This window comes from Callorhinus ursinus, unplaced genomic scaffold (genome assembly GCF_003265705.2).
Source record: "Callorhinus ursinus isolate GAN/ISIS: 27379988/994484 unplaced genomic scaffold, GSC_fseal_2.0 scaffold66, whole genome shotgun sequence".
Lineage (NCBI taxonomy): Eukaryota > Metazoa > Chordata > Mammalia > Carnivora > Otariidae > Callorhinus > Callorhinus ursinus.
Window position 1 is genome coordinate 6,660,544 of NW_027397128.1, and position 21,094 is coordinate 6,681,637.

General features: G+C 37.0%; 1 protein-coding gene across 3 annotated transcripts in view; it reads right to left on the reverse strand.

Moving 5' to 3' along the window:
* The window catches only part of TEX11 (testis expressed 11), a 298,719-nt gene that overhangs the window by 189,552 nt on the left and 88,073 nt on the right, over positions 1–21,094 (reverse strand). For all 3 annotated transcript variants that reach the window (XM_073885803.1, XM_025888290.2, XM_073885802.1), the window contains exons 10-11: positions 15,880–15,934; positions 12,866–12,961 (exon numbers count right to left, since the gene is read on the reverse strand). In XM_073885803.1, coding sequence (XP_073741904.1) covers positions 12,866–12,961; positions 15,880–15,934 — 151 coding nt within the window. The remainder of the gene's footprint in view (positions 1–12,865; positions 12,962–15,879; positions 15,935–21,094) is intronic.

Below are 21,094 nucleotides of genomic sequence, written 5' to 3' on the forward strand. Positions count from 1 at the left end.
ACCAAGATTTCCTTTCATAGATGAATGGTTAAACAAACTGATTCCATCTATACCATGCACTACTCAGCAATGAAAGAAACCAACTATTGATACACAGGAAAAGTTGGATGGATTTCAAGGGTATTAGGCTAAGTGAAAAAAGCCAATCTCAAAAGGTCACAAACTGCTTAATTCCATTTGTGTAATATTCTTGGAATGACAATATTACAGAGATGAAAAATAGAGGTTGCAAGGGCTTAGGGGTGGGTCATGTATGAGTGTGAATTAAAAGGTAGCATGAGAGAAACGTCTGGAGTGATGAAATAGTTTGGTATCTTACTGCCATGGTAGTTATATGAATCTACACATGGGATAAAATGGTATAGACCTATACACATACATTATACCAATGACAATTTACTGTTTTTGATATAGTAATGTAGCAGGTAATCATTAGAGGAAACTTGGGGAAGGGTACACAGGACTTTGTGCTATCTGCTGGGGGTGGGTGTTAAAATTTTCTTCTGAGGGCGCCTGGGTGGCTCAGTGGTTAAGCAACTGCCTTCGGCTCAGGTCATGATCCTGGAGTCCCGGGATCGAGTCCCACATCGGGCTCCCTGCTCAGCAGGGGGTCTGCTTCTCCCTCTGACCCTCCTCCCTCTCATGCTCTCTGTCTCTCATTCTCTCTCTTGCAAATAAATAAAATCTTAAAAAAAATAAATAAAAAAAACAAAATTTTCTTCTGAATCCTAACCATGATTGTTTTTATTATTTTTTCCTTTGTACTACTTTTGTAACTTCCTATGAATCTATAACTATTTCAAAATAAAGCTTTTTTTAAAAGAAAGAATGTGAAGACATTTCTAAGCATATAAATGTTGAAATTAGTCCTCATCAGCACAGCAGCACTAAAAGAAACGTTAAAAGATGTCTGTAATGGTTAATTTTATGTGTCAACTTGACTCGGTCACAGGGTACCTAGGTAGTTTGTCAAACATTATTCTGGGTCTTTCTGTTTCTGGATGATACTAACATTCAAAACAGTAGACTGAGTAAAGAAGATTGCACTCCATAATGTGAGTAAGACTTATCCAATCAGTTGAAAGCTTGAACAGAACAAAAAGGCTGACCTTGCCCTGAGTAAGACAGAACTCTTCCTGACTTAACAGATTTTGAACTGGGACACCGGCTTTATTCTGCCTTTGGACTAGAACTAAAACACTGGCTCTTCTTGAGTTTCAAGTCTGCCAGTCTTCAACCTGGAACTGTATCATTAGCTCTCCTGGTTCTCAGGCCTCTGGACTCAGACTGGAACTACATTTTCAGCTCTCCCAAGTCTCCAGCTTGCAACTCACCGGGCAGATCTTGAGACTCACCAGCCTCCATAAGGGTGTGAGCTGCCAATTCCTTACCATCTCCCCCCAACCCTCTCGTTCCATATCTATATACATCTATATAGCTATAGGTATAGATGTAGACATAGACACAGACATAAATATAGATATCGCCTATTGGTTTCTCTGGAGAATCTTAACACAGTGTTCTTCAAACAGAACAAAAATAACAAGATGGAAATGTTGATATATACAAAGGAATAAAAATCATTTGAAATGGTAACTACAGGGCTCCTGGGTGGCTCAGTCGTTAAGCATCCGCCTTTGGCTCAGGTCATGATCCCAGGGTCCTGGGATCGAGCCCCACATCGGGCTCCCTACTTGGCGGGAAGCCTGCTTCTCCCTCCCCCATTCCCCCTGCTTGTGTTCCCTCTCTCGCACTGTCTCACTCTGTCAAATAAATAAATAAAATCTTTAAAAAAAAAAAAGAAAGAAATGATAACTACATGTGTAAATATCTAAGATTTTTATTATTTATATCACTTTTAAAGGAAAATTGACAATACAAACAAAAATAGTAAGAATTTGTAAAAGTAAAACGCACAACAACAATAGCATAAAGGTCGGGCTGGGAGATATGGGAGTATACTATGATGACATATGAAGGTAGACCAAGATAAGCTACATAGTATAAACACTAAAGAAACCACTAAAATAACAAAACAAAGAGTTGTAACTAGTAAGTCAACAAAAGAAATAAAAGTGAATCTTAAAAATTACTCAAATATGTGATGTGACAAGGCCTTTTTAAGTACTCTTTTCAAAGTTTCCTTGGCTAGTCTCACTGCTTATTCTTCTAGATAATCCTTAGAATCTTTTCATAATATTCCAATATAAATTCTTCAGGAGGCTGGTATAAAAATTACACTGCATTCATTAACTATTTTGAAAAAATATTCTAATAATCCAAAAGAAGGTAGAAAAAGAAGAAAAGGGGAATAAACAATATATGGGACAATCAGAAAATAAAGAAGATGATAAACTCAAACTTAACCATATCAATAATCACATCATATGTAAACATTCTGAACACGGCAGTTAAAAGACCAAGATTGTCAGATTCAACAAAAAAAGCAAGACTGAACTATATGCAGCTTACAAGACATGCTCTTTAAACACAAAGACCTGAGTGGTGAAAAGGACACAAGATATACCATGCTAACACCAGTCAATGGTGTTAGCTGAAGTAACTATAATAATAATGACAAAGCAGACTAAAGAGCAACTGTGGTACATATCCATAAAATGAGGTATTACTCAACAATAAAGGAATAAACTATGCATACCCACAACGTGAATGAATCTCAGAATAATCATGCTGAGTGAAAGAAGCCATATAAAACAAGAATATATTCTCTATGATTCCATTTGTATAAGTCTCTAGAAAACACAAACTAATCTATGATGACAGAAAGCATATCAGCTGTTACTTAAGGAAAAGTGGGAGAGAGAGTTGACAAAAGGACACGAAGAAACTTTGAGGAGTGATGTATATATGCACTACCCTGATTGTGGTGATTATTTCACAGATATATACGTATGTTAAAACTCATCAGGTTTTATACTTTAAACATGTGCAGTTTATTGTATGTCAATTATATCTCAATAAAACTGGTAATTAAGAATAATTAAGAATCAGTTGAAAAAATAGGAATACAGAAATCCATACTGATAATAAATGAAATAAGCCAGTAAGTAAGTAAATAATAAATAAATACTAAATAAATGCTTATAGTAGAATGCTGACCGCCACCTAGTAAATGTGGAGGGAGTGCTAAAGTTCAAAAATAATCGTTTGGCAGGGTGCGTGGCTGGCTCAGCCAGTAAAGCATGTGACTCCTGATGCCAGGGTGGTGAGTTCGAGCCCCACATTGGGTGTAGAGATTACTTAAAAATTAAAATTAAAAAAAAAAAGATCATTTGGCAACCATCATAAGACTGGTTTAAGCAAGAGCACTAACTCTAAAGGGAAATTTTAATGAGAAACGGGGTACATGCACAATTTTAAGCCTCCCCACTATTCGTTTCATGGGAAAAATAATAAATATACAATGATGAAATCGGGCGGCACCTTTGCCCAGGTGATCAATATTAACATCACCAAAAGAGAGCAGATGGACATCCTGGGCTTCCAGATGAGATGCTCTGAGAAGGGACACATTACCACCATTTATGTAGCACTCCAGTCACAAAAGTATAAACTGAATCTAATGAGATAAACCTCAAACGAAGAACTTTCACTTAAAACAAGATGGGAAACTACTGTATTCTTCCAACATGTCAATGACACAAAAGTCAAAGAAAGGTTGTGGAAATGTTCCAGAGTACAGGAGACTAAGAAACATGACAAATAAATAGAATACCTGATCCTAGAGTAATCCCATATTGAAAAGAAAAAATGCGGGGGCGCCTGGGTAGCTCAGTTGGTTAAGTGACTGCCTTTGGCTCAGGTCATGATCCTGGAGTCCCAGGATAGAGTCCCGTGTTGGGCTCCCTGCTAAGTGGGGAGTCTACTTCTCCCTCTGACCCTCCCCCCTCCTGTGCTCTCTCTCTTTCATTCTCTCTCAAATAAATGAAATCTTTAAAAAAAAAAAAAAGAAAAATGCTATAAAGCTCATTATTGTGGGTATATGATATATATTAAATCCCTCAATAATATGCATATATTATGGGTTATATTCCATCAATAATATGTAAAGAGAGTGCACAAATATTAATAACAGGTGAATCTGGGTAAAGTATATACAGGTGTTTTTTTTTAAGATTTTATTTGTTCATTTGAGAGAGAGAGAGCAAGCACCGGATGAAGCGAAGAGGAAGAGGGAGAGAATCTCAAGCAGCCTCCAAGCTAAGCACAGAGCCCAATGCAGGGCTCGATCCTGAGATCACAACATGAGCTGAAATCAAGATCGGAAGCTTAACCAACTGTGCCACTCCGGCACCCCGTATATACTGGTGTTCTTTGAACTATTCTCACTCTTGCAACTTTTCTATAAGTTTGAAATTATTTCCAAATAAAACCTTTTTAAGTGTCTATTGCCACTGAAATCCTAATACACCCAATTTAGGTATGTCCAGGATCAATCATTAGGCTATTGAATATGGTAATTCAGGAATAATAGCAATAATTGCTATAAAAACTACAACTTTTGCATCCAGTGAACAAAGAGACATGCTGGCAAGAAGGCATATAGCTGGTATGCAATCTCCTCAGTTCTCCTGCCCTGTTTATTTGCGGTGGGGAAAGAAATTGCATCTTAGCAAATACAAAAAGCATGCAATTTTTCAAAGTGTTTATGTCTATTAATATTTTTAAATTAAAAAAATTTAATGTTAAAAAGGTTTTTCACCATTAAATAATTCCATCCACATGATATAAATTTCAGGAAAATATAATTCAAGTAAGTGGTCTGTTTGGGAAACTTAATATTCTGGTTAATCAACTATTCATTTTTATGCTTCTAATCTATTTTTAAAAATTCTGAAACGTGTCAGTATAAAGGAGAGGAGGATAGCAGTGAGTAGGAGGTCCCTAGGCTCATCTCCTCCCACAAAGACAACTAGATAATTAAAAAATCATCCTAAGTACCAGAGAAATCAACCTGAAGACTGACAGAACAAACTCCATAACTAGAGGGAGAGAAGAGGCCATACTGAAAAAGGATCAGAAGACATAACTGGCTTTTCTAACACAGAGAAGGCAGAGATTTCGACAGAATGCAAAGATGGAAGAATTTATCCAAAATGAAAGAACAAGATAAGGCCATGGCCTTATCTCAGAAATCTAAGTGAAACAGATATAAGTAACATGCCTGATGAAGAATTTAAAGCAACAATCACAAGAGTACTCATTGGACTTGAGAAAAGAATAGAGGACATTGGTAAGACCCTTACCACAGTGATAAAAAGAATCAGTCAGGACGCCTGGGCGGCTCAGTCGGTTGGGTGTCTGCCTTCAGCTTGGGTCATGATCCCAGGGTCCTGGGATCAAGTCCTGAATCGGGCTCTTTGTTTAGCAGGGAGCCTGCTTCTCCCTCTGCCTGCCACTCCCCCTGCTTGTGTGCTCTCTCTCTGACAAATAAGTAAATAAATAATTAAAAAAAAAAGAATCAGTCATGCAGAGAAAGGGGAACCCTCTTGCACTGTTCATGGGAATGCAAACTGGCACAGTCACTCTGGAAAACATTATGGAGGTTCCTCAAAAAGTTAAAAATAGAACTATTCCTACAATCCAGCAATTGCGTTACTAGGTATTTACCCAAAGGATACAAAAATACAGATTCAAAGGGATCCATGCAGCCCCTGTTTGTACCAGCATTGTCAATAACAGCCAAATTATGGAGAGAGTTCAAATGTCCACTGACTCATGACTAGATAAAGATGTGCGGTGTGTGTGTGCATGCGCATGTATATTTATAAAATGGAATATTACTCTGCCATCAAAAAGGATGAAATCTTGCCATTTGCAATGACATCAATGGAGCTAGAGTGTATTATGCTAAGTTAAACATCAGTCAGAGAAAGACAAATACCATATGATCTCACTCCTACGTGGAACTCAAGAAACAAAACAGATGAACATATGGGAAAGGGGGGAGGAAAGGAGAGAGGGAAACAAACCGTAAGAGACTCTGAACAATAGAGAACAAACTAAGAGTGGATGGAGGGAGGTGGGTGGGGGATGGGCTAGATGGGTGATGGGTATTAAAAAGGGCACTTGCTGGGGTGCCTGGGTGGCTCAGTTGGTTAAGTGTCTGCCTTCAGCTCAGGTCTTGATCTCAGGGTCCTGGGATCAAGCCCTGCATCGGGCCCCCTGCTCAGCAGGGAGTCTGTTTCTCCCTCTGCCTCTGCCTCTCCCCACTGCTCCTGCTCTCTCTATCTCTTTGTCTCAAATGAATAAATAAAAAATTCTTTAAAAAATAAATAAATAATAAAATAAATAAAAAAATAAAAAAGAATCAGAGATGAAAAGTGCAATAAATGAGATTGAAAACAGGCTTGATGCAATGAACAGCAGGCTAGAAGAAGCAGAGGAACAAATTAGTGACCTAGAAGACAAAATAATGGAAAATAATAAAGCTGAACAAAAGAGATGAAGAAGAATTATGCAACATGAGAAAAGACTCAGGGAACTCAGTGACTCCATGAATCATAACATTTGTATAGTAAGAGTTCCAGAAGAAGAAGAAAGAGAAAAGGGAGCAGAAAACTTATTTCAAGCAACAATAGCTGAAAACTTCCCTAATCTGGGGAAGAAAAGAGACACCCAGATCCAGGAGGCACAGAGGACTCCCATTAAAATCAACAAAAGCAGGCCAACACCAAGACATAATGTAATTAAATTGGAAAAATACAGTGATAAGGAAAAAATCTTAAAAATGGCAAGACAGGGTGCCTGGGTGGCTCAGTTGGTTAAGCAACTGCCTTCAGCTCAGGTCATGATCCTGGAGTCCCAGGATCGAGTCCCGCATTGGGCTCCCTGCTCAGCGAGGAGCCTGCTTCTCCCTCTAACCCTCCCCCCTCTCATGTACTCTCTCACTCATTCTCGTTCTCTCAAATAAATAAATAAATCTTTAAAAAAAATGGCAAGACAAAAGAAGTCCTTAATAGCTAGAGATTTCTTAACAAAAATGTGGACAGCCAGAAGGGAGTGGCATGATACATTCAACACGCTGAATGGGAAAAATCTGTAGCTAAGAATATTGTATCCAGCAAGGCTATCATTCAGAATAGAAGGAGAAAGAGTTTCCCAGATAAATAAAAACTAAAGGAGTTCGTGACCACTAAACCAGCCCTGCAAATAATATTAAAGGGAACTCTCTGAGTGGGAAAGAAAGACCAAAAGTGAAGGGAAAAGAGAAAATCTCCAGAAACAATGACAAAACAAGGAATAAAATGGCACTGAATACATTTCTATCAATAATTACTGTGAATGTAAATGGACTAAATGCTCGCATCAAAATACAGGGCATCAGAATGGGTAAGAAAACAAGTCCCATCTATATGCTGCCTACAAGAGACTCATTTTAGACCTAAAGACATCTGCAGAATAAAAGTGAGGAGAAGGAGAAATATCTACAGCACAAATGGATATTTAAAACAAACAGAGTAGCAATATCTATATGAGACAAACTGGACTTTCAAACAAAGACTACAGCAACAAAGAAGGGCACTATATAATAGTAAAGGGGACAAGCCAGCAAGAAGATCTAACAATTTTAAGTATTTATGCACCCAACATGGGAGCACCCAAATATGTAAAACAATTAATCACAAACACAAAGGAACTCATTGATAATAATAATACAATAATAGTAGGGACAGCACTGGACAGATCATCTCACAGTAATGGACAGATCATCTAACCAGAAGAACAAGGAAAGAAGGGCTTTGAATGACACACTGGACCAGATGGACTTAACAGATATATTCAGAACATTCCATTCTAAAATACCAGAATACACATTCTTTTCAAGTGCACATGCAACATTCTCAGAATAAATCACATATTAGGTCATGAAACAGGCCTCATCAAATACAAAAAGACTGAAATCATACCATGTGCCTTTACTGATAGCAATGCTATGAAACTACGAGTCAACCACAAGAAAAAATTTGGAAAGACCACAAATAAATGGAGGTTAAACAACATTCTACTAAACAATGAATGGGATAAACCAGGAAACCAAATAACAAACAAATGAGATTGAAAACATGACAGTACAAAAGCTTTGGGATGCAGCAAAAGTGGTTCAAAGAGGGAAGTATATAGCAATACAGATCTACCTCAAGAATCAAGAAAAGTCTCAAAAAACAAACTAACCTTACACCTAAAGGAGCTACAGAAAGAACAACAAAGCTTAAAGCCAGCAAAAGGTAGGAAATAATAAAGATTAGAGCAAAAATAAATGATAAAGAAACTAAAAAAACAATAGAGCAGATCAATGAAACCAGGACCTGGTACTTTGAAAAAATTAATAAAATTTGGGGCACCTGGGTGGCTCAGCTGGTTAAGCATCTGCCTTCTGCTCAGGTCATGATCCTGGAGTCCCGGGATAGAGCTCCATGTCAGGCTCCCTGCTCAGTGGGGAGTCTGCTTCTCCCTCTCCCTCTGCTCCTCCCCCCACTCATGCTCGTGCTCTCTCTCTGAGTCTCTCTCTCAAATAAATAAATAAATAAAATCTTTTAAAAAATTAATAAAATTGATAACCTCTATCCAGACTTATCAAAAAGAAAAGGGAAAGGACCCAAACAAATGAAATCACAAATGAGACAGGAGAAATAACCAACACCACAGAAATACAAATAATTATAAGAGAATATTATGAAAAGGCTATATGCCAACAAACTGGACAACCTGGAAGAAATGCATAAATTCCTAAAAACATATAAACTATCACAACTGAAACAGAAGAAACAGAAACAGAAAACTTGAACAGACTGATACCCAGCAAAGCAATTGAATCAGTAATCCAAAAACGTCCAACAAACCAAAGTCCAGGGCCAGATGGCTTCACAGGGTAATTTTACCAGACATTTAAAGAAGAGTTAATACCTATTCTTCTCAAACTATTCCAAAAAACAAAAAAGGAACAAATTCATTCTATGAGGCTAGCATTACCCTCATTCCAAAACCAGATAAGGACTCCACTAAAAAAGAGGACTACAGGCCAGGATGCCTGATGAACATGAATGAAAAACTCTCAATAAAATAGTAGCATACTGAATCCAACAATACATTTAAAAAGTCATTCACCATGATCAAGTGGGATTTATTCCTGGGCTGCAAGGGTGGTTCAATATTCACAAATAAATCAAGGTGATATACCACATTAACAAAAGAAAGGATAAGAACTATATGATCTTTTCAATAGATCCAGAAAAAGCAGTTGACAAAGTACAACATCCATTCATGATAAAAACCCTCAACAAACGTTTAGAGGGAACAAACCTCAACATAATAAAGGCCATGTATGAAAAATCCATAGCTAATTATCATCTTCAGTGGGGAAAGACTGAGAGCTTTTCCTCTACAGTCAGGAACAGGACAGGGATGTCCAGTCTCACCATTGCTATTTAACATATTTAACATAGTACTAGAAGTCCTATCCTTAGCAATCAGAACATAAAAAGAAATAAAAGGCATCCAAATCAGCAAGGAAGAAGTCAAACTTTCACTATTTGCAGATGACATGATTCTCTGTATAGAAAATCTGAACGGGGCTCCTAGGTGGCTCAGTCGTTAAGCATCTGCCTTCAGCTCAGGTCATGATCCCAGGGTCCTGGGATCGAGTCCCACATCGGGCTCCCTGCTCAATGGGGAGCCTGCTTCTCCCTCTCCCACTCCCCCTGCTTGGGTTCCCTCTCTCACTGTCTCTCTCTCTCTCTCTCTCTCTCTGTCAAATAAATAAATAATAAATAAATAAATAAATAAATAAATAAGAAAACCCAAACAACTCCACCAGAAAATTGCTAGAACTGATAAACATTTTCTGTAAAGTCACAGGATACAAAATCAATGTACAGAAACCTGTTGCATTACTATATACCAATAATGAGGAAGCAGAAAGATAAATTAAGAAAACAATCCCACTTACAATTGCACCAAAAACTACCTAGGAAACATCCTAGCCAAAGAGGTAAAAGACCTGTACTCTGAAAACTATAAAACACTGATGGAAGAAATTGAAGATGACACTGAGAAATGGAAAGACATTACATGCTCATGAACTGGGAGGATGAGTATTATTCAAATGTATGGACTACCCAAACTGACCCACACATTTAATGCCAACCCTATCAAAATACCACCAGCATTTTTCACTGAGCTAGAACAAACAATCCTAAAACTGTATGGAACCACAAAAGACCCAGAATAGCCAAAGATACCTTGAAAAAGAAATGAAAAGCTGGAGGCATAATAATTCTGGACTTCAAGTTATATTACAAAGCTGCAGTGATCAAAATAGTATGGTACTGGCACAAAAATAAATACATAGATCAATAGAACAGAAAAGAAAAAAAACCCAGAAATGAACCTACAACTATATGGTCAATTAAACTTCAACAAAGCAGGAAAGAATATCAAATGGAAAAAAGACAGTCTCTTCAACAAATGATGCTGGAAAACCTGGACAGCCACGTGCAAAAGAATGAAACTGGACCACTTCCTTACACCATACACAAAAATAAATTCAAAATGGATGAAAGACCTAAATGTGAAACAGGAAACCATCAAAATCCTAGAGGAGAACACAGGCAGTAACCTCTCTGACATCAGCCATAGCAACTTCTTTCTAGTTATGTCTTCCGAGGCAAGGAAAACAAAAACAAAAGTAAACTATTGGGACTTCATCAAAATAAAAAAGCTTCTTCACAGCAAAGGAAACATCAACAAAACTAAAAGGCAACCTACAAAATGGGAGAAAATATTTGCAAATGACCTATCTTATAAAACTCAACACCCCAAAACCAAATAATCCAATTTAAAAATGGGCAGAAGACATGAATAGTCATTTTTCCAAATAAGATATACAGATGGGCAACAGACACATGAAAAGAAACAACAGGTGTTGGCGAGGATGTGGAGACAAGGAACCCTTCTACACTGTTGGTGGGAATGAAAACTGGTTGCTGCCACTCTGGAAAACAGTATGGAGGTTCCTCAAAAGGTTAAAAATAGAACTACTCTAGGGTCCAGCAATTGCACCACTAGGTATTTACCCAAAGAATAGAAAATACTAATTTGAAGGGATATATGCACCCTTATGTTTAACAGCATTACTTACCATACACCAGATACTGAAATAGACCAAGTGTCCATCAACTGATGAATGGATAAAGAAGATGCGGTATATATACAATGGAGTATTATTCAACCACAAAAAAGAATGAAAACTTGCCATTTATAATGACGTGGATAGAGCTAGAGAGTATTATGCTAAGTCACAGAAAGATAAATACCATATGATTTCACTCATCTGTGGAATTTAAGAAACTAAACAAATGAGCAGAAGAGTAAAAAAGGAGAGGCAAACCAAGAAACCAGACTCTTAACTATAGAGAACAAACTGATGTTACCAGGAGGAAGGTGGATGGGGGATGGGTTAAACAGGTGATAGGGACTAAGGAGTATACTTGTGATGAGCACCAGGTGTTGTATTGAAGTGTTGAATCACTATACTGTATACCTGAAACTAATATTACACTGTATGCTAACTGACTGGATTTAAATTAAAACTGAAAAAAAAGTATCAGTATAATTATTTGCCTTATTAATAAGTAAAATACATTGATCCTAAATGAATCTCTTCTTTTATTTAAAGATTTATTATTCTTAAGCAATCTGTACACCCAATGTGGGGGCTCAAACTCACAACCCCAAGTCCAATAGTCACAGCTCCACCCACTGAGCCAGCCTAACATCCCTAAATCTCTTTGTAAATGGTCATCACCCTATCAATATTCTTCGTCCAGGAGGGTAAAGGCATATATGTGTGAATGTATATATGAACATGAGATGAAAGTGAACCACTAACGTTTTTTATTTGTTTATTTATTGATTGATTTTTTTTAAAAAAAAGTAGGCTCCATAACGTGGAGCTGAATGTGGAGCTTGAACTCAGGACCCTGAGGTGAAGACCTACGCTAACATCAACAGTCGGACACTTAACCGACTGAGCCACCCAGGTGCCCCCCCACTGATGTTTTTTAAACAAAATCCCATTATCTGCCTGTTTTATCACCATTTCCTTCTTTATTCTAAAATCTAACAGCAGAGAGAACACTTTCCGTTCCATGCAAAAGACAATTTTTTCAAAAAATCTGTTGTTGAGGTATATTTTAATTTTTCCTTTCTGTGCAGAACAGATTGAAACAATCTGATGCTATAAAAAAACCCCAAGGATGTTTCTTTGTTTTATTGAAGTATAATTAACAGTGTTATATTCATTTCAGGTGTAAAACATAGTGATTCCACAATTCTATACATTACTCAGTAGTCACCACAATAAGTGTAGTCATCATCTATCACCAAACGGCGTTTTTACAATCTTATTGACTATATTCTCTATGCTGTACTTTTCATCTCCATGACTTATTTATTTTGTTACTGGAAGTTTGTACTTCTTGAATCCCTTTATCTATTTCGTCCATCCCCCTACCCACCTCCCCTCTGGCAACCTCCTGGAAAAAAAAAAAAAAGAAAGAAATACATAGGGCTCTTAATGTGAGAAAAGCATTTTTTATCTTCTGTGAATTGCCACTAAATCAAAGCAATTTAATTATACTTTATTTTTTACTAAGTATAAATAATACCATCATTTTCTTTTTTACTTCTAATTCTCCACTACAATGTGATCTGCATATCATAAAAAAATAAAGAGCAAATAAGTAAAAGCAGGAATACTGAAGCAAATGTCTAGATTTCAAAATGTGAATCGAAGCTCTAAAAAATTCATTAAGTTAATTTACAAAGGAGAAACCTCTCATACCTTGTTTGCTAGGTTTATAGCACTGAGAGCCTTATCATAATTATCTCTGTCATCCCAATCCAAATAAGCAGTGGCTAGTAACCGCAGAACTTTAGCCTATAATTAAAAATAGAAAAAAGCACTCAGGTGAGGGTTAAATTGCAGTGTAACAGCTGACTAGCACTTACACAGTGACAGGCATCTTCTCAAACTTAAGTTATTTTTATGATATAGCATTTCCTTATGTAGCCACATAGTCTTGGGATATGTCTCATCATTATGCTACCCACACCAAATACTAAGAATTTTATAACAACTGTGTTAAAATATTTTTAACAGTGTTTTAGCACTGAAGTTCTTTATTATCCCCACTCTACAAATAAAGGAAACAATAGCACAGCACTATTTAATTTAATCATCTTACCACCTACTGTATAGGTAGCATTGCATTAGGCCTCCATCAAAAAAGATAAATAGACATAATTGCTCTCTCAAAGACTTTACAGCCTAGTTGCAATTAACCAATTAGACCAAGAGTACATATACCATCATTTTATAGGAACAGATATGCTTTCCTATAGAGGTTTTTCTCCCAACTCAGCTGAGTTTTAAAATTAATATGTATTGCTGAATTAAGTCTGTTTCTCCAGCCGGGTTTATATTGATAAGGGGAGTAACTCTAGACAGCATTTATTTAACTACAGATTTAGATTTTGAAAGGAAGAGCTCTATTTCAATGAAGAATCTGCCTCTAAATATAATGAGGACAGTAGGACCAGGCAAAGATAATCTTAACATATTAGAGCTCTGTAAATCTAGAGAAACGATACTTATGGTGTCCTATTTTAGTTTTTTAATTCAAAAACTAAGATGGATCAAATAAGATGTATACAATATACTTAATATCATTACCATTATTATGGAACAACTCTCAACTTATAAACTTCCCCAGAGGACTTTTATGGAGTAAATACGGCATCTCTGAGAAAAACTGTAACTATTTTGTAATAGTAAAAGGGTCAAATAATCAGAAAGATCTAACAAAATGAATGAATCTCAAAACCATTATGTTAAGCAAAAGAAGCCATACACAAAACAGTAGATACTATATGATTCCATTTATACAAAGTTCAAGGAAAAACAAAAATAATCTACAGCCACAGAAGTCAGAATAGTGGTTTTATCTTGGGGGTATGAATGGCAATCAACCAGAAAGGGCCAAGGGAACTTTTGGGGGTCATGGAAATTTCTGTATCTTGATCCATGTAGTTGTTACAAGATTATCTAGATATATTAAAATTCATCAGGTTGTACACTTGAGATTTGTGCAATTTAATATATATAAATTATACCTCAACAAGGTACTGCTAGCATGAAAGAAAAACTACTTCATAATCTTACCTCTCCATAATTCACAATAGAAATATTACATTTTAATCACATGGTTAATTCCTATACTCTTCCTCCTTACCCTCTCCTCCATCTAGATCCCTTGCCTGGTATCCCCTTCTCCTTCTATTTTCACTGTATGGATCCCATCTACTTTTCAAGGCCTTCCTACCAGAAGGCTTCTTCAACTTCTCTAGCCAACCTTGACATTTCCCTTTACTGTACCACACAGTTTATAACTTATTTTTCCCAAATCACTTATACTAGTTTTTAAAATCTATTTTTGAAACTTTAACTGAAGTATACAATATATTAAAAAAGTTCAAAAATCTCAAGAGCACAGCTCCGAATTTTCACAAAGTGAACACATGTATGCTAACAACACAGAAATCAAGAAAGAACATTAACAGCAACAGGTTCACCTGAAGACTCTCTTCAGACACTATTCCAAACAAGAGTAACCAATTACCTGTCTTCCAACATCATGTACATTAGCTCTGCTTGCTTTGGCATTTATATTTATAGAGTCATACAGAATGCACTACTTTATAAATTGTTTTGTTTACTCAACATTATATGTGAGAACATCCATACTGTTGCAATTACTGTAACTCATTTATTCTCATTCCTATATAACATGCCATGATGTGACACTTTAACAATGTTTTTATTATTTTTAATTGTGTTAAAATACACCTAAAATTGACTCTCTTAATCATTTTTAAGTGTATGGTTCAGTAGTATTAAGTACATTCACACTGTTGTGCAACCATTACCATCATATATCTCCAGAACTCTTGATCTTGCAAAATTGAAACTCTGTGCCCATTAAACAATAGCTCCCCCAAAGTTCTCCTCCCTCCAAACTCCTGCAAACACCATTTTACTTTATGTCTCTATAAATTTGACTACTCAAGATAACCTCATTTAAGTGGAATCATACAGTATTTGTCTTTTTGTGAATGGCTTATTTCACTTAGAATAATAGCCTCAAGGTTCATCTATGTTGTAGCATGTGTCAAAATTTCCTTCTGTTTCAAGGCTGAATACTATTCCATTATATTCTCTTGTATTAGTTTTATCCTCCAAACATAAACTTTTTAAGGGTAGAAGTCATGTTTTATACTTCTCTGTTATTCCCCATCTATCACATTGCTATATATATATATATATATATATATATAAGTATTTAGTTATATTTTGTAAAGGTAAGAAGCAAAGATGGATTTTCAAACAAAATTTCATTTTGCTATGGCATATATTAAGTTACTTTTACATTGGATTTATTTACCTAATCATATTTTACTTGATTAAATATTAAAATTAACTTCCATACCAAGCACACTCTATATGGGTAGTTAGGGAAAAACCTAAAAATTTTAACATGCAATAATAAAATCTAAAATTTACATAGCTCAACACTGTTCCAAGCATTTCCATACATTAACTCTTGGGTACAAGAATCTACCTGCATTGTAGATTATACTAGTATATCAATTTTACAGAAACTAATGTACTGAGATATTAATGATGTGCCCAAAGGATAATTTTACTCACAAAGTGGGGACAGACTATTATAATTTAATAACAGTAACACAAAATATATTTCTTCAACCTACTTCTACGATATTTAACATGACCCTTACCAGCATCTCTGGCCCAACAGAATTCTTATCCATCTTCCCGATATCATAGCTCTGGCTATCATTAAAAAAGGAAAAAGAATACATATTCATTTCAAATTATATTTTTAAGATTATGTATCACTAAGAAGATATGGTATAATTATACTTTATTCCAACTTTTCTGTTTTGCACTATAATACATTAGTCTATTAATATATGAATATCAATTATATAAAGCAATTCTTTCAAACAGTAGAAAACCACAATTTCTTCAGGATGTACTGCCAACAAATTAACACTATATTATTATTCGTTTCCATTTGGATATATGTGGTATATAGTGCTTTGTGTATACTATATGTACTATATATGTGTGTATATACATATATACATATAGCATTTTACTGCATTTAAGACTAGTTTACGTGTATATACAAACTCTTAATGAGCACATTTTAAAGTCTAAGAAATACGAATATATTTGTAAAATAAAACAAATACAGTTTTCATAGAAACAAATGCTTCAGCAATATTTATTAAGCTTCACAACACCCCTGTGAGGCACTATTAGTTCCATTTTGCAGCTGAATTAAGCAATTTAGCAGTTAAGTGATTTCTAATATTTCCTAGATTGGTACTGAAAATGAGAGTGAGGGGTTGGGGAGTAGAGAAATTTGATTTTCAGTCTGTGCTTTAATTAGCAAACCATATTATCCATGGGACATTCTGATAACCACAAATAATATCAGCATGAGCCTCAGGGTTTCAAAACCTAAAACCTAAAACGCAAAACAAAAATTATTCACCATAAGATTGGTATTCCAAGGAAAGATGTCAATAAAATTTTGGTGACCTGAACTAAATTGAAGATGTTACTTTGAAATATTCCTTTTAAAAAACTCTAAAAGATTCAGAATTGCCAAACTGAGTTTTCAGATCACTAGCAAGGATATAACACTGGCCTAGTGATCCTAAGCCCTATCTCACAGAGGTCTCCTTTGGTATATTAAACCTACTTCCAGTTTTTAAAATAACCAATGAGGATGAAACTTCCGCAATGGTGGTATAATCTTGGACCCTCTCCCCAGTGAAACAACCATTTGCCTGGAAAAACCATTAAACAAACAACCAGGTAAAGTCTTTGGAAATTTTCCCAAGGGCATATGGCAAATGCAAAAACATTTATTTAAAACAACAACAACAACCAAATCTCAGTGAGAATGGTGAGAGTCTGTGGCATTTGAGTCACAATCTGCCCCTGTCCACACCAGCTCCCCGTGATGAAAACTACTCCAGATGGGTGCTGTCAAGAAGGGAGTAATTCCCTTTCCATGCAGCTCCTAGACTCTTAGGCCATGGTTTCACCTAGCAGGGGCAGGCTGCCGGCCTCTCTTATCCTCCCCAGGCCTGTGTTGTGGAAGTGCAATTCTGGGCAGGCACAATTAGAAGACTGGGTCTTCCTTTCCCCACTCAGTTCTCACTCTTACGGTAAGGGCTCTACCTCAGGCGTGACAGGTCAAGAATACTGGGACCCTGATAATCTTCACCCAGATTGTCTCATTAAGCAGAGGTTCCATGCCAGGAGGGCATGCTAAGAAGATCAGAGGCGACCAGACTCCCCTAACATCCACTCTCACGCCAAGAGAAGCAGGCCATGCTCTTGCCACCAACTCCAGTAGTGTGGCACAAAGGTTCGCCCCGGGGGGAAGAAACAGGCAATAAAGAAAACAGAGCTCAGCATCTCTGCCTGAGAGGACTGATTTACTTGGAATGGAGCAAGAAGTTCCTACCCAAGGGCACTGTCAAAAACAAGGGAGATCTTGGTGGTGAGCAATTAAGAGGGGAGTGGTAGCTCTGTGATAATAGTATCAACAAGTGAAATAGCAGACCAGCAAGAATTTTAACAGAGAGAACCAGGGAAAGAGGCAGCCACGAAGAATAATCCGGGAGGTCACACTCACCCCTGGAGATACAGAAGGCTACGCATATTCGCTAGGCTGCACCCACCCAGGAGGGATCAGAAGGAGACGTGGAGCAGACTAGAAAGCATTCCTCAAGGCACACACAAATACATCAGCCAAGAATCCAGAGCCTCGGCTCAAGGGGCTTAAGCAGATTCCTCTTACCAAACACTGAAAATGTAGCTACTCTGATCCAAGGTAATGGTAAGGAAGCCAAGCTTAAAAATCAAATCACACTTCTCGTTTTCAGTTCTACATGTAAGGAACTTGGAAGTCACTACTTCGTCCTAACAAGTAAAAAGCTGAAAAGACTAAAAAATCAGCAACTGTACTTGGATCCGTAAGAGGGGGAGGACAAAAGGCAAACCACTATCTCTCCACCCAGCCCCCCCACTGGAGAGATGGACAGGCAAAATACAAGGAATTGTGGCTTACCACAGGAGGGACTCACCAGGGGAAACTGCCAAGGGAAGCAGTGCTGAGGCAGGAAATTATGAACTATAATTGACAGGTTGCTGGAGGCTCACTGTGAATGAGTCTGAGAATTTAAAACTCCAGGACAACATAGTCTTAGGGGCATACCCACCATATTGTCAGATTTATCTCCAGAAGCTCAAGATTCCCACAGTAAATATCAGAGAAAATCCTCTTGAGCTTTGTCAGGAATTAATGATAAGGAACCAATCTGTTCTTCTTAACAGGGCCGGTCTTCAGGGGAAACTAGTTAACTAGAACCCACCTCCTGGGGTATTATCAGAGCCCAACTTACCTGGGGAAGAGATATACTCAACCCTAGACTACTCTAGCCATGATATACCACACCTAAGGGTGGAGAAAAAAACTGCAAATTCTTGTGAAGTTCACAGTTCAAGGGCATACATCCACTCACCAAAAGACTAAGAACTAAACGTAGGACTAACCCAACACCTAACCACCACATTACTAAAGGTCTATTTACAGCAGTTCCTTTTACCCAGTACAACATGTCAAGCTATCAAGAAAAAATTACACGGGGGTGCCTGGGTGGCTCAGTCGTTAAGCGTCTGCCTTTGGCTCAGGTCATGATCCCAGGGTCCTTGGATCGAGTCCCGCATCGGGCTCCCTGCTCAGCGAGAAGTCTGCTTCTCCCTCTCCCACTCCCCCTGCTTGTGTTCCTGCTCTCGCGCTCTCTCTCTCTGTCAAATAAATAAAATCTTTAAAAAAAAAGAAAAAGAAAAAATTACAGGGAATACCAAAAGGCAAAAAAACAAAACAAAACAAAACACAATTTGAAGAGACAGAGCAAGCACTGGAACCAAACATGGCAAGGATATTAGAATTATCAGTTCAGGAATCGAAAATAAGACACAAGGGCAATGTAAGCAGAGAGATGGAAATCGTAAGAAAGAACCAAAAAGAAATGCTGGAAATAAAAGAGACTGTAAATGACATGCAGAATGTCTTTGATGGGCTTTTTAATAAACTGGACATGGCTGAGGAAACAAATCTATGAGTAGAGGATGTATCAGCAGAATCCTTGAAAACAAGCAAAGAGAAGATTGAAAAAAAAAAAACAGACCAGATTATCCAAGGATTATAGGACACCTATAAAAGGTATAATGTAAGTATAATGGGAATACAATAAGGAGAAAAAACAAAGAAACACAAGAAATATTTGAAACAATAATGACAGAATTTCCCCCAAATTAATGTCTGATACCAAACCACAAATCCAGGAATCTCAGAGAACACCAAGCAGTATAAATACCAAAAAAATTACAACTACGCATACCAAATTACAGAAAAACAAAGATAAAGAAAAAATCCTAAAGCAAGCTAGAGGAAGAAAACACCTTATCTATAAAAGTACAAAAATAAGAATTACACCCAACTTCTCAGAAACCATGCAAGCAAGAAGAGAATGGAGTGAAATATTTAAAGTGTTGAGAGAAAAATACCACCAACCTAGAATTCTGAACCCTAAGAAAATATCATTCAGAAGTAAAGGAAAAATAAAGATTTTCTCAGATAAACAAAAACTGAGGGACTCTGTAGCTAGTAGACTGGCCTTGCAAGAAATGTTAACAGAAGTTCTTCATACAGAAGGGAAATAATATAGGTCAGAAACTTGGATCTATATACAATAAGGAAAAGCATCAAAGAAGGAATATGTGAAAGTAAAATAGGACTTTTATTTTTCTTACTCTTAACTGATCTAAGAGAAAACAATTTATTTGAAATAATAGCAACGATATATTCCAAGTATACATGCTTATTTATGTATCTTACTTATATATGTGCTTAGAACAAAGTAAAACAAATGACAGCAATGATACAAATAGATGGGAGGAATTCTGTAGAATTCTTACAAAGCATTCACACTACCCATGAAGTGGTACAGTGTTATCTGAAAGTAGACTTGGATCAATTGTAAATGTATGCTGCAAACTCTGGGGCAGCCACTAAAAAAGTTTAAAAAAAAAAAAAGAAGTGGGTGCCTGGCTCAGTTTTTTTTTTTTTTAAGATTTGTTTATTTTGAGAGAGAGAGAGAGCACCCTAGCAGGAAGAGGGGCAGAGGGAGAGGAAGCAAGAGAATCTCAAGCAGACTCCCCAGTGACCAAGAAACCAACTTGGGGCTCAATCTCACGACCCTGAGATCAACACCTGAGCTAAAATCAAGAATACAATGCTTAACTGACTGAGCCACCCAAGCACCCCCAATGCAACTCTTGATCTCAGGGTTGTGAGTTTGAGCCCCATGTTGGGTGTAGAGATAATTTAAAAATAAAATCTTAAAAAAAGTAGTATAGGGATGCCTGGGGTGGCTCAGTCGGTTAAGTGTCCAACTCTTGATCTCGGCTCAGGTCATGATCCCAGGGTCTTGAGATCAAGCCCAGCCTTGGGCTCCATGCTAAGCATGGAGTTGGCTTGAGATTCTTTCTTTCTCCTTCTCCCTCTGCCCCTCCCCTTACCACCCCTCTCTCACTCTCTCAAAATAAGTAAATAAAATCTTTTATTTATTTTTATTTTTTTATCTTCTAAAGATTTTATTTATTTATTTGACAGAGAGAGACACAGTGAGAGAAGGAACACAAGCAGGGGGAATGGGAGAGGGAGAAGCAGGCTTTCCGCTGAGCAGGGAGCCCGATGCAGGGCTCGATCCCAGGACGCTGGGATCATGACCTGAGCCGAAGGCAGACGCTTAACGACTAAGCCACCCAGGCGCCCCAAATAAAATCTTTTAAAGAAAGAGAGGTATAACATATATGCTAAGAGAGGAAAATGTAATCATAAAA